The sequence below is a fragment of the Bos indicus x Bos taurus genome, chromosome 3 (genome assembly GCF_003369695.1).
Source record: "Bos indicus x Bos taurus breed Angus x Brahman F1 hybrid chromosome 3, Bos_hybrid_MaternalHap_v2.0, whole genome shotgun sequence".
NCBI lineage: Eukaryota > Metazoa > Chordata > Mammalia > Artiodactyla > Bovidae > Bos > Bos indicus x Bos taurus.
Window position 1 is genome coordinate 96,241,982 of NC_040078.1, and position 13,747 is coordinate 96,255,728.

Below are 13,747 nucleotides of genomic sequence, written 5' to 3' on the forward strand. Positions count from 1 at the left end.
ATGACTGTGAGACTAACACTTTTCAGGTTGCGAGGCCGGGATACAAGCATAGGCAGCTAGCTCTTAATCACTAGGCTCTCCTGCCTCATACAATCCTGGATTATAGTAGGTCCATGATATTTCCCTGGAAGACAGAGACACACATACTCAAATATATAAACACCTTACACCTCCTCTTCCTCTCTAGCTTTTCAGATTTGCTGTTTTTGTCATTAATTTATTACACGATGCAGTTCAAGTGGGCAGCGTGCAGACATCAGCTTCCCAAACACAAAGATCCTGTGTGGCTGCTCAAGGAACAGAAGAACAAATCCAACCCTAAGAAATGTTAGTTCATTCTGAACGATGACTCACAGCCGCTATTTTCACAAACAGCCTGCTAATTAAACTTTCTTATGAACTCTGCTAACCAATTTTTCCAATGCATGGAGAAAAATCATTCATTATAGACCGGAATCCAAAATCTAATATTAAAGCACAAGTAGGATCTGTGGCATTGTAATTTGATCAGCTTGAGCATTAATAACAGTTACACGCTGATGTCTGAAAGAGGTAATCAGCTTTTGTTGAGATGTACGTAGATAACTGAACAAAACATCTGGACTAGAAAGCAAAGCTAGCTTATCATAGGGGTTTTAGTATTTATTTTACCCTCAGATCCCCTGCTTACAGTAGCCTACCTTCTGGGTGACCACAGTAATGTCCTGAATTGGTGTAGCTCTTTAACTACTTATGGACACATTAGCTCATCTGATGTCACAACAGATGGCAAGGTGGAAAGAGCCAGTGTCATTGCCATTTTATGCCCAGCATAAAATGAGGCATTGAGGTACTGAATGGCCCAGAGCTAGAGCTAGAATAAGAACCTGGTGACTCTTTCCAGTTCCTCATGCTGCCACTCATAAAAGCTGGTATGATTTTTAAATAATTCTCAGAAACCGTCCTGACATTTTCCAATACTGAACTAAAGGCTTTCATTTATAATCTTCCAGAGCCACTAAAACTGCTGTGCATTATTACTGTAGTTATCTCTGAGGCTTACCAGGATCATCCTACACAGCCACGTTCACGACTCAGGATGAAACAGCAGAATACAAGGAACCCTCTCTGTGAAGGTCTCCTGACCCAACTGGCCGCAGCATGTAGTCAGACAGACACAGGTACACAGCTTGGTCGCCTGCCAAGTGTGTGACTTCAGGTCAGTCATTTTAAACTTTCTGAGCCTCAGTTTTCTCATCTGAAAAACAGGGCCACCATTACCTCTTGCGGGCAAGACCAGGATTAAATGAGATAACAGAGGGGCTGGCGTCTAGCAGTACTTAATAAATCTAAGTTCCCGTTCCATTCTTCGGCCTTCTCACACCCTGCGTCGTACTTGCTCCTTGGAATAACATGCTGAGGACTACACCAGAACAGAAATCCACTTTTACACTCCTCTCCACTCCTCTCCCTTTATCCATCTGCTGGCCCAGTTGGTAGAACCCTTGGAGAGAAGCGGGAAGGAGTTATGAGATAGAAGGGGCCCGTCCCATTTATTGCTTTAGTTTACAAGTGTCTTCATGTGGCATTTGGTTTGAACTCACAAGTACCGTTCAAAGAAGGTAAAGATTTATCTTTATATTGTACACTGAGAATGGAGGTCTAGGTGAATACAGACCTATGCAAGGGCATGCCCACTTCTACTAAGTGTGTGTGTGTGGGGAGGGGGGTTGTGGTACAGGAGTTTGACACCTGTCCCACCTTTGGTTAGTCCAATGCATTGCATCTGGTTTTCTTTTTTCTGGCATCTGGTGTTTTTGACCAGAAAGTATGTGAGTGTGTGTGTGTGTGTGTGTGTGTTGGGGACTGTAGAGCTCTTGGGTAGTGCTCATTTCTTTTGTAGTTAAAGGGTGGTCTGTCTCACTGGGAATGCTCCGCTGACAGGTGAGGGCCACTGGGGAGAGAAAAGGCAGCTGAGGACTAATTGCAGCTTCCAGGGTCAGTACCTGGAAGTGAGGCTGACATTTGTTTCTCCTGTTTATTAACCAGCTCAGGGTCCTGGATGATGGGGAACTTGCCAGAACTCAGTGTAGGAATCCTCACCAGGGAGATGGGTGCAGAGGTCTGATGTTTCTGCATGCCCAACCCTGGGATGTAAAGGGGACAGAGTGACTGTGGAGACTCAGAAGCCACCTGCATCTCAGTTCAGGGCAGCAGGCAAGGAAGCCTGCTTCAACTGTCTATACCTTTTATTAATGAAAACAGGGACTCCACTCAGGCAGCTTCTCTGTTGGCTGCCTGCCCCAGCCATAAAAAACAAGTCTATCAATCCAACATGGATTTAATTTGAAAAAAAGAAAACTCTATGTATGTGATTTCAGGCTTCATACCCCAACCTATAGGATAATTGGCAACAGTCTTCATGATCAGAGGCTCTAGTGAGTGTGGTGGGAAGGGAGCAGGGCTGGGAACCTGGTTACCACTTGAGAATGGGATCAAGGTTGTTATCATCCACGTTTCCTTGATGTAAAGAAAACTCAGACTAGGTGGTTTTGGGGAGGTGGTCTGTTACTTCTGAGATGAGTCATCTAGCCACAATTAATTTATGAACTTTCTCTCTGGTCTCCTTTTACCATTCTACTATTTCCCTTCTACCTTGTTTTTTTTTTTAAATCTATGGCTATTTAAATTTTAGCTCTTTTCTATCTCATAAGTCAATTCAAATTCTTTTTGGATCAAATGGCATATAAATAAATAAGGCAGAAAGAGGAGGTAGGACAGGAAACAAGCAAAGAAAGGAAAAAAGAGGAAGAAAGGAAAATAAGAAGTCAAGAGTTTCTTCTTTGAGGTGCACTGGTCTTATCTGTAAAGTAAGTATAGACATTGCCGATATTGGGTACTTTAATAGGGTCAGAAGAAGTACTGAGTATAAAAACCTTTGCAAATAAACATGAAAGGCAAATATCAGGGGTTATTAAGTATACCTTTCACGGTCATACTACCAATAAAATTATTTAATCTGATTTAAGATGTTTGTGAAGAGAGGCGGCCATAGGAGTTAGAGTAATTACCCTAATTAGCTGTATTCCACTCAGTGTAGATTGGGCCCTGTCTCACTAGACATCCAACAACAAAACAAGGGCCAAGCAGAAAACCAAACTTATAAATCAGTGCGAAACTGAAGTTTTTGGAAAGAGACTCACTAGAGAACATGACTCTGACCTCAGTGAGAAAAACAGTAATTCCCAAATCACCATGAGAAGTCTGCCAAGTTGTCCACCTCCTGTGTTAGGTCAGGTTATTTATTGGCAAAGTAGAAGGAACACAGACTTTGGAGTCTGACAGACTTGGGTTCAAATCTCAGTTTCACAACTTATTAGCTGTGACCTTATATAAATTACTTAACCACTCTGACCTTATTTCATCAACACAAAGTGAGTCCTAACTTTACCCCAAGGAGTAGTTCTGCCTGTTTTATTCACTATCCCTTGACGATGTCTCTGAAGCTTGGCTCAGCTGTTTTCTCTGTGTCTACTCATCTCGGATAATCTACTCTCTACCAAGTTCACGGCTCACTCCTATTTGACACTTGCTCTGAGAACCCCAGCCCACGGTGATCCTTTTCTCCTCTGAACACCCATAGCTGATGTTTTATTCATTTTCATTCAGCAACGGCAGAGTAGTAAGGTAACAGAAATACCATAGGCTTTGTATTCTCCAGCTGATTCTTTTTTTTAAAAAATAAATTTATTCATTTTAATTGGAGGCTAATTACTTTACAATATTGTAGTGCTTTTGCCATACATTGACATGAATCCACCATGGGTGTACATGTGTTCCCCATCCTGAACCCCCCCTCCCACCTCCCTCCCCATCCCATCCCTCTGGGTCATCTCAGTGCACCAGCCTTGAGCACCCTGTGTCATGCATCGAACCTGGACTGGCGATCCATTTCACATATGATAATATACATGTTTCAATGCCATTCTCTCAAATCATCCCACCCTTGCCCTCTCCCACAGAATCCAAAAGACTGTTCTATACACCTGTGTCTCTCTTGTTGTCTCGCATATAGGGTTATCATTACTATCTTTCTAAATTCCATATATATGCATTAGTATGAACTGAATACTGTATTGATGTTCTTCTTTCTGGCTTACTTCACTCTGTATAATACGCTCCAGTTTCATCCACCTCATTAGAACTGATTCAAATGTATTCTTTTTAATGGCTGAGTAATACTCTATTGTGTATATGTACCACAGCTTTCTTATCCATTCGTCTGCTGATGGACATCTAGGTTGCTTCCATGTCCTGGCTATTGTAAACAGTGCTGTGCAACTAACTGATTCTTATCCTTGGCTTTCTGATCTGTAAAATGGAGATAATACCATGGACCATGCATAACTGGTACAAAGCTTCAATGAGATAACATACATGATGTGCCTGACCGTTGCTGACACACAGTACTGTGTGCATGTGTGCTAAGTCACTTCAGTTGTGTCCGACTCTTTGCGACCCTAGGGCTTTCCTGGTAGCTCAGCTGATAAAGAATCCGCCTGCAATGCAGGAGACCCTGGTTCAGTTCCTGGGTCAGGAAGATACCTGGAGAAGCGATAGGCTACCTACTCCCTGTATTCATGAGCTACCCTGGTGGCTCAGATGGTAAAGAATCTGCCTGCAATGTGCGAGACCTGGGTTCGATGCCTGGGTCAGGAAAATACCCTGGAGAAGGGCATGGAAACCCACTCCAGTTTTCTTGCCTGGAGCATCTCCATGGACAGAGGAGCCTGGTGGGCTACAGCCCATGGGGTCTCAAAGAATCAGACACGACTGAGCGACTAAGCACGGACCGTAACCTTCCAGGCTCCTGTGTTCATGGGATTCTCTAGACAAGAATACTGGAGTGGGTTGCCATGCGCTCCTTGAGGGGATCTAGCGCCACCCGGGAAGGCCTGACACACAGTAGGTACCTCATCAAACCGCCAACTTCATTGTTCTGTTATGAATCCTTTTGTGCTCTCTTTCCAGTGAAATTAACAGCAAGGGTCAGGAAAAGCAAGTTTGGGCTTTGGTGAAAAACAAAACAAACATCCCCCGCCCAACCACTAGGCCCCTCCTGCACCGCCCCGCCCCCCACTCCCCTGCCGCCAACGCACAGAAAACAGCAAATGTGGCACCACCTTTATGCGTCACATGGGCTCCCAGCCACTCCCAGACCTGCAGACTGCTGTAGGGCCCTGTAATTTGTCCTGACTTCCTCTACTCATTGGCCGTGCTAGCAGCAACATGCGGGCACAAACTACGTCTTATTCTCTTTAGCTTCCTCACAGACTCTGATACAGAATTTAAGAGAATAGAAGGAAAAGATATAACATTTATTTGGTCTGAGGGAGCAGACACTAAATAAATAAAGTTGGCTGATTGAAAATCTTTCACAAATGTAAAAGCCTTATACAACTATATGGTCTCCATCTGAATTTTATCTTTTCTCCAAACTAGAAATATCTTCTCCCATCAAAGCTCAATTTTGGGACTGTAGGAAAAACAAAAAGGCAACTTAAAGATCTTTAGTTCTGACAAGGAATAAAAGGTAACAAAGTTCATCAGTTAAGAGCAGTACGGGGTGGGGTGGGGGAGAATGAAAAAAATCACCACTATCACAGCTCACAGAAGACAAGAAAAAATGATTTTCCCATTAACACATTTCAGAAAGCACTTTCCTCCTACCCTGAAGCTGATGAATTACATTTTTAGATAATGTATGGAAATTTCAGTTACACATTACCTTCCTACTTAGTTCCTAGTCTCAATCAACCAGGTCATTCTATAGAGAAGGGGGGAAGAGAAGTGGAGAGAGAGAGAGAGAGAGAGAGAGAGTGTGTGTGTGTGTGTGTGTGTGTGTGTGTGTGTGTTGGGGGGAGGAGGGGTGGCTGAGTGAACAGGGAATTGGTCTTAGGAACCAAACAGCTAGTTAAAGTACAGAAATAGAAAATCCTTAAAATACTCAGTCCTGATTCACATCCCAGGTAAAAATCCCTTGAGACACCTCTCTTGGGATGTGAGAATATTTTCCTACGGTTATCTGAGTTCAGAAGCAGGACAGAACCATCTGATTTGGAAGGGAAGATGAAGGGAAAGATAGCCAGGGGGCAAAAGGAAACCATACCTGGTCTATAATCCTGCCTATTGCCGTCCTGGGAAAAAAATATGTTGAAAGAAACAGAATGTACCTGCACAAGCTCTAAGCCTCACAGCTCCACTCAATTGCCAACCTGTCCTAATTAGAAAGGATGGGAGGTCCCTGATTGCCCTTGATGGGTGTGTAAGAGGCACAATGATTATATGGTTCACGGTTTGCACTTAACGTTTTGGAGTTCTTTAAGTTCCCCTTAATAAAGCAGACCCCTATTCTCCTGTTTTGTAACCCCATTAGTCTGTCAAATCTTCTCCTTAACTAAAAATTTTCCATTCAACCCCCAACAATAATCAATCCTCTCCCCAAGTCAACAACTCAAATTTCTTTTACTCTTCTTTGTGGAATGTGTATAAAATGACTGCAGGGAGGTGATAAATAAAATAATAGATGCAAATCTGCCTGATTTTCCTCTGAATTCAGGAGGCACATTGCACTGTATCAAGTACATTTGCAAAATCAGCAGCAAAATATGCTGATAAATGCTACTATTTCCTCTACCCTTCCCATTGCTAACGCATATCCCTCTGATGTGCATGTAGAAAAGTTCATTTAGCTAATCAATATCTTGGGATTTTCTTGGATCTGCATAATTGAGGCTGGGTTTTAAGTATGCTTAAACTTAAGGCGGCATCCATTTCAACACAGTGCTTGGAAGATAAAGAAAAGGAGAACACAGTGAGGGGTATCTTGTGAAGAGAGAATTTGAAGATAAGAACCACTCGAAGTCTATTCTTTCTGTTCAGGTAAGCAGTGACCTTACTGGTCACTGGTATTTTTTTTTAATGCATATCATGCTATCTTCCGAGACAAAAGATTTTAAACTCTAATTATATTTTCCCTGTACTAAAAGTTTTCATTCCCTAGGTAATATAAATTGTGTTGGTTTGCAAGGGGGAGATGTCAGTTTAGTATTTTTAGGGAAACTGGCAGAGATAAACTATAATGGGACAACTCACAATTAGTCAGAGAGCCAAGAGTTCAAGTCCCAGCTCCCATACTTGGAAGCTAAGTCATCTTGGGTAAATGACTCAACTGCTCCTGAGCTCAAGTTTCTTGGACTGTAAAATGACTGTCTTGGGGATTACATGAAACTTCATTTATTGATCTCAGCCCAATGATCAGCACATAGTAAGCACTCAATAAACACTGGCTATGATTATGAATCTCCAAGAAGTCCCAATTTACTATTTAAATGAGCGACTATATTTAAAGCTTGTAATATAGTATCCAGAATACACAGAAAGCACACAAAAACATACAAAAGCTGCTGCTATTATTTTTATTTGTCTTTGCTGGATGCTGTCAGAAATTACATCAATAAACTTACCCCAGGGCTGAACTGACATTTCAGAAGTAAATTCAAAGCATTTTTGTACTTTAGGATTTTTTTTTAGAGCCTTTTAATTGTTAATAATGTTATCTTAGAAGCAAAACAATTAAATTCCCACAATGTCCCTATTAGTCCAGTTCCTTGTAAATATATGAGGTAACATAAGGTAACCCACAACCCTCACTCACCTCTCCCTCTTGAACCCAAGAGACTGTATCCTATGTAATACCTCTTGGCCTTGATGCTCTAACAGACACAGCTTCCTCCCAACCCCTAACCCCCAACCACCCACTGCTGTAGTCCAATCCTACCTCCTGAGAGGGAATTATTAGCACTTTCACAAATCTAAGAAAGAACAGAAGTTACCCAGTGTCACTGAATCAACACTGAGTTGGTTCCTTTAATTAGAGCTGTGATTCTACACACAAAGGCTGTGGCAAAGCATTCACCCTCATGCCTCCAGTAGTGAAGCATCTTTTTTGCCTTATTCTGCTCTTTCCACTAAATGATAATATTAATTACGCCAAAGTCATATATTATAAAGGAAGAATGAAAAGATGGATTAGAGGTGGGGTTTAGGAAATGTTGTCTTTGTCCATCAGGTGCAACTCTAACTGATAATGTTCTGTGTTTTGGCCCCAGGGCACAGCATGTGGGATCTTAGTTTCCTGGCCAGGAATTGAATGGACACCCCTTGCATTGGAAGCTCTGAATCTTAACCACTGGACTGTGAGGGAAGTCCCTGACTTAATGTTTTCATATGCTTAACTTCACTTGGCAGCACTTCAGTATGAGAGGACTGCGTCTGAGAGGCATGACCCGGCTTTACTTCCTTTGTCCAAAGCACAGAAGAATAAAAAAAGACTTTTGTTCTTAGACTGGAATTTTTGCTCCATTCCTTTTGCTTTTCTTCTGTCTACCTAAATCCTAACCCCATTCTTCAAATGCCACCTCAATAGCTCTAGCTAATGGAGACTTCACCTTTCCTCAACCACCCACAGTCCATATAGTCTATTTCATATACTGGTCACTCCATATATTCAGTTTTATAATGGATAATGTTCATTTTGGACCACCCCATCCTTAAACCCCCACTTCAGAGTTCTCATTTGCCTGAAATGGATAGAAAACTACTCTTAAAAACCATACTGCATGGGTACATGAAGAGTGATACCAAGTAAAAATATAACTCTTTTTTTATCACCATGATGCAAATAATCAGTCTAGATAGGCAGATCAAAACTCCTTGCTATCGTACACTGATTTATTTCTGGGGAATTTTCTTTGTTACTTTCCTCCCTCCTTTTTCTGTTCCTTTTCGAGAGGGGTGATAACAAGAGAGACAATTATAAAGATGCAATTTAGCATTCCAGCTGTGCTGGCTTTAAGATATACCATGAGCCACCTAACTATCCTGGTTCAGCCATATGTTTCCTCCCCTAAAATACTAATCATCTAGGAACCTGGATTCAGAAATGCAATCTCAAAGCCTGAAAAACAAAAAGGCAACAACAACAAAAAAGAACTTAATTCAATTATCCACAGTCCACGGGAATAACAGAATTTCTACCAGGGGTTTGGTGTTCTTTGCCTGAGTTCCTCGGTGGCACGAATCCTTGCAGGACACATGCCATCTTCCTTTCTCTCCAGGAGCAGAGGTGCAGGTGGATGGAGAAAAATAAAGAACATAGCTTCCAGAGCCTCCTTGTGTTCACAGATGCACACAAAAGCAACTTGCAACATATATTTTCTCTCCCCGGTACCTAGATTATCCTGATAAGTGTCCTTTCCCAATTGGAAAAAAGAAAATCTAATATCTCTGAGAAGATAAGTAACAGAGATGTCCAAAACCACTGTAAGGGAATCTTAAACCTGGCATTTTCAGTAAATTTGAGTCTCCACTGAAGGCTGAGTTATATCCCCAGAGGATGATAAATATTGTTATCTTTGCCTCTGGTTATACACAGGGGTCTTGTTTTAAGCCATGGTGCATTACGTAGACTTGGCAGAGTGGAGCAACTGCTGCTCAGAGGAATGCGATGTTTCACTGGGTTATGGGGGAGGCTTAGCAGGCATCTTCAGGTAACACAGGCAGGGGCGTCGTCACATGCTTCCATGTAAGATCACGCTTTTGGAAACGGGGAGCGAATCCCAGCTCCATCACCTGCTAATAAACCGTGCTGCCACGGTAAGGTACTAAACCTCACTAAGCTTCTGCGTCTTCATCTAAGGAAATGGAGGTTGTTCTCAATGTTCAATAAAATAAGGTATGTTCAGTGTCCAGTAAGTACCTGGCCTAGAGTAAGTGCTTGATAAATAATAGCAAGTATGTTCTCGGCCGCATGACACTTAAGTCCATGCCCAAATTCAAATGGAGAATTCATTGACAGCCCACAGCAAGGAGTGAAGCCAGCCTACTGGCAACACCATTAACAGTTTCTGTTTCCCTCCTTCCCTCCTTCTTTCCTTCCCTCCCTCCCCACCCTCCTGTACTTTCAGAAGCCAGAACTTTCTAAGGAGATCGATTACATTCTCTTAGGGAGTGGTTAGGCTGGAAAATCTTAATCTTGAATTCTTATCTTTTTGCCACTTCCCACCCTCTAATCCTCCCACTGGGTATTTAGAACTCCCTGTAAACTTCACAGGATCGAGATGCATTGAGATCTGTAGGAGGTGTTGGAGGAAAAGGGGGGACTGGGATGTTAAAAATCAGGGCAACAAAAATACCTATGATGTCATTTACCCTGACTTCTGAACCACCACCAGCAGCCTTTTAACTTGGCAGGTGTGAAACCTCAGCCTCCCAGCCTGTGTTATCACTTAACCCCAAATGCAGGCCTCAGAGGGTCTTCCACTAGAGAGATCCCCACTCCGTCCCTACCTCCCCACAGTCTCTCTCTCTCTCTCCTTCTCTGACTTTTAGCGTAGCCAATTAAACCTGAACAACGGGTGGATGGAGGAAATATGCTGCATCTATGGAATGGTACAGCAGGGACCAGTTTCACTGTTAATTTAAAATGCTAGAATTAATTAGGTAGTGTAAATGAAGAATTTAATAAGCACTCTTTACAGCCACAAGTTCTACTTTTATTAAACACTGCTACCAAATGAGGGCAAATATCTCTGGTCTTTCTATATTTCCCTGCCTCATTCCCATAAGTTCTCTGCAAATAAAATTCTTTTTCTCCCTGAATTAAAAAATGCATAATTATAAATTTATGCCTGAATTGTATTTCTGCCTTCAACCCATAAGCTTCTTCTTTAAGCTCAGATGCCACTGTATGTCTCTGCTTGTGCTGGAGAGGGTGCTAAACAAACCCAAGTTGACAATTTTGGTTTTGTATACCAAATTAAAGGCTGTCTTCGAAGCTGTCACTCCTATTCAAATCCACTCAGTGAACTACCAAATTAGCATTCTTTCAGTAAAGGAATCTGCTTGTTTAAACATGTGTCTTTAGAAAACAAAGAACAACACCATGAATCAGTACTTCTGAAAAATCTCACTACACTTCTAAAGGAACTCTTTTGAAAAGGTGCTTAATAATATTCACTAAGATAGCTGGCAGAGTCCCTATTTAGAAGGTAAGGCTATACCAAAAATACATTTTCCATACAGGAGTAGGAGGAAGAATCATATGGTTAACTGGTTTTAATTTGGTTTGAATTATCATCCTATTATATAAAGATTATTCAGGAATCTAAACATTGGCTTTCTGACAGCATAGGCAGTTCTGTCAAAGGATGGATGATCCAGGGCTCTGGGATAAGAACACCAAAGCCGTGGCCCTATTTGGAGACCTTGATAAAATTTCTCTGTTCTAGTCACTCTTCTTGAAACATACTAACTGTACTTATAATAATAATACCCTCCCCGTTACTGAGAGACTACTATGCAAGATGCATTGTGCTAGGCAGTATATATCCAATCTTCCATTTAGTCCTCACAAAAAATCCTTTAAGATAAGTATTATTTTCCAACTTTACAGAAGAGGAAATTAAGTTTGGTGAGTTATGTGATTTTTATATGTTGACAATTATTTGAGTTTTATGATTTTTCAAAATAATATATATAGGGGACAAATTGACAAGGGAATCAGAAGAATTGGAGAATATGGCTACATGCACACAAATACACTGTATTCTCTGATTTAAAAATCAAGATAACGTATTTCAATATTTTAAAGTTTCCTTTTTCCTATATAGGCCAGCTGCTCTTCAGTTAAACTGTCCAGAGAGAGGGAAATAAAAGTCAACATTCAAAAATGATAAATACTCAAAGCTGAGTGTGAATGATTTTAGGAGGGGAGCATCAAAGCATAGCAGCTTCACTGCCATCACGATGTAGTCCAATATTTTTCTAAGAAAACATTCTCACTTCCAGAAAGATTACAGGGAAACGACCCCCAGCCCCAGCCCCAAAGGATTATAGCGTCAGTATCTGGCAGACGCGAGGTCCTCAATGAATGACTGTCAATTAGAAAAAAATCACAACCTAAAGCTTTCAAGTATTGAAGGGTAGGGTATTGTTTTACTTTCCAGTAAAAAGTCTCTGAATTCTCAAAGAGTATCTTCACAACAAACACATAACATAAAATTCCTTCATGTAGCATCTCCCTCCCATGACAGAGTAGATTTATTCCAGGATAATCTGCTCTCCTTAAGGCCTATTATTCCCAGGGACAATGGGCAGTTGTGACGACAATAGCCACCTCTAAAACACTGTCTCGGACACATGGAAGAACACTGGACACACACGAACCAAACGTTTAAGAGGAAAGGGATAAACAGACAAAGACGAGTACGGGGTTGGGGACAGAGGGCAGAACTGAGAACTAAAGAACAGAGTGTAGGGGTGGCTGATTAAGAATAAAAGAGGATACAACCAAAGGATTATTTCACATAAAGCAAAGCTGAGGAAGCTCCAAAATCTTTATCTGCTTCCTGGTCCTACCAGTCCGCAAAGCGGTTGCATGTAGTATTCACACACATATGCATTTGTGACTGTAACCATGCTATCCTTGAATGCAGGACACAAGCTACAAACACTCAAAGCCACCACCACACACACGCACTCCTGCCAAAGTCTGCATTTCTAATGGAACAAGGTGGCTGTGAATCCCAAGCCTAGAATAGTGAAGAAGAGCGTACCTGTAATTTTGTCTCTCACGAGTTTGCAGGATTCTATTTCACCAATGCTCCCAAAGAGACTCCTGAATTCCTCCTGGGTCATATTCTGGGGTAAATAGTTGACTATGAGGTTGGTTTTGCTGTCATCTGTGGCTGCCCCTGTCTGCATGGGAGAAGGACAGTTTCTATTGTTGCTGGAGGGTCCATTGCTTGTATTGGATGTCGGGCCATTTGACACCTGAGGCTCCATGGTGCTAATTATCTAAATAAAAATAAAAATATTAAGCCTTTTGATATCTCAAAGACACAAAGTCTCTTTCAAGATTTGATTTTATTTTTTGTAAAGAAAGGGAACAAGATAAAGCAGGATGGAGCAAAAGAGATGAGGTTGTGAACACAGCCAATTTAGAAACATGTTTTTAACCAAAATGTTAAACTCCCCTTGCTATTTTTAGGCCAGCCCATAGATTTTGAACACAGACTAGAATGCAGTGGGAACTCTCCCATTATTTTGTTAATGAAAAGCTAATTCCTGTTTTCATTACACAATCACTCTCAGAAATGTATACTTAAGCCACACCAAATTATAATTAAAATGTAAAGTAATAATCATGATTAAAATTATAGTTCCATTAAAGCTGAAAAAGCTAAACATAGAGGGCTACGCTCACAAGATCAAATACAGTACCTGTTTATTAACTATCTCATAAAGTAAAATGACATTAAATTAAGTGGGGCTGTTTCATATGGGAAGGGTTTAGATTTTCACTGATGCTTAATAATGATCAAACTTTAGATTTCATAAAAGCACGCTGGGGAGCTACAAAGTTATCTAATGATGCTTCTCCCCAGCTACTCTGTTATTGTTTCTCCTGGACCTCAAATAAAATAAAAAAACATGAAGGAAAGTTCTCTCTAGGTCTCTACTTCAAGTCTAGTCCAGCCCCAGATGGTCCTTTCACACATTACTCAAAAAAAGACTTCTATGTATTTAAATAGTTACTTAAAGAAATATTTCCACGAATGTGTTAACTGTTTGAGGCAGCATGCGTGGAATAAAGAGACAAGCCTCAGTCTCTATCCACAAGGAGCTTACAGTCCACAGAGGACAT

At 41.2% G+C, this 13,747-nt stretch overlaps 1 protein-coding gene across 9 annotated transcripts in view; it reads right to left on the reverse strand.

Moving 5' to 3' along the window:
- ELAVL4 (ELAV like RNA binding protein 4) overlaps nucleotides 1-13,747 on the reverse strand; it is a 160,805-nt gene that overhangs the window by 39,530 nt on the left and 107,528 nt on the right. For all 9 annotated transcript variants that reach the window (XM_027537309.1, XM_027537311.1, XM_027537307.1 and 6 more), the window contains exon 2: nucleotides 12,657-12,897. In XM_027537309.1, coding sequence (XP_027393110.1) covers nucleotides 12,657-12,897 — 241 coding nt within the window. The remainder of the gene's footprint in view (nucleotides 1-12,656; nucleotides 12,898-13,747) is intronic.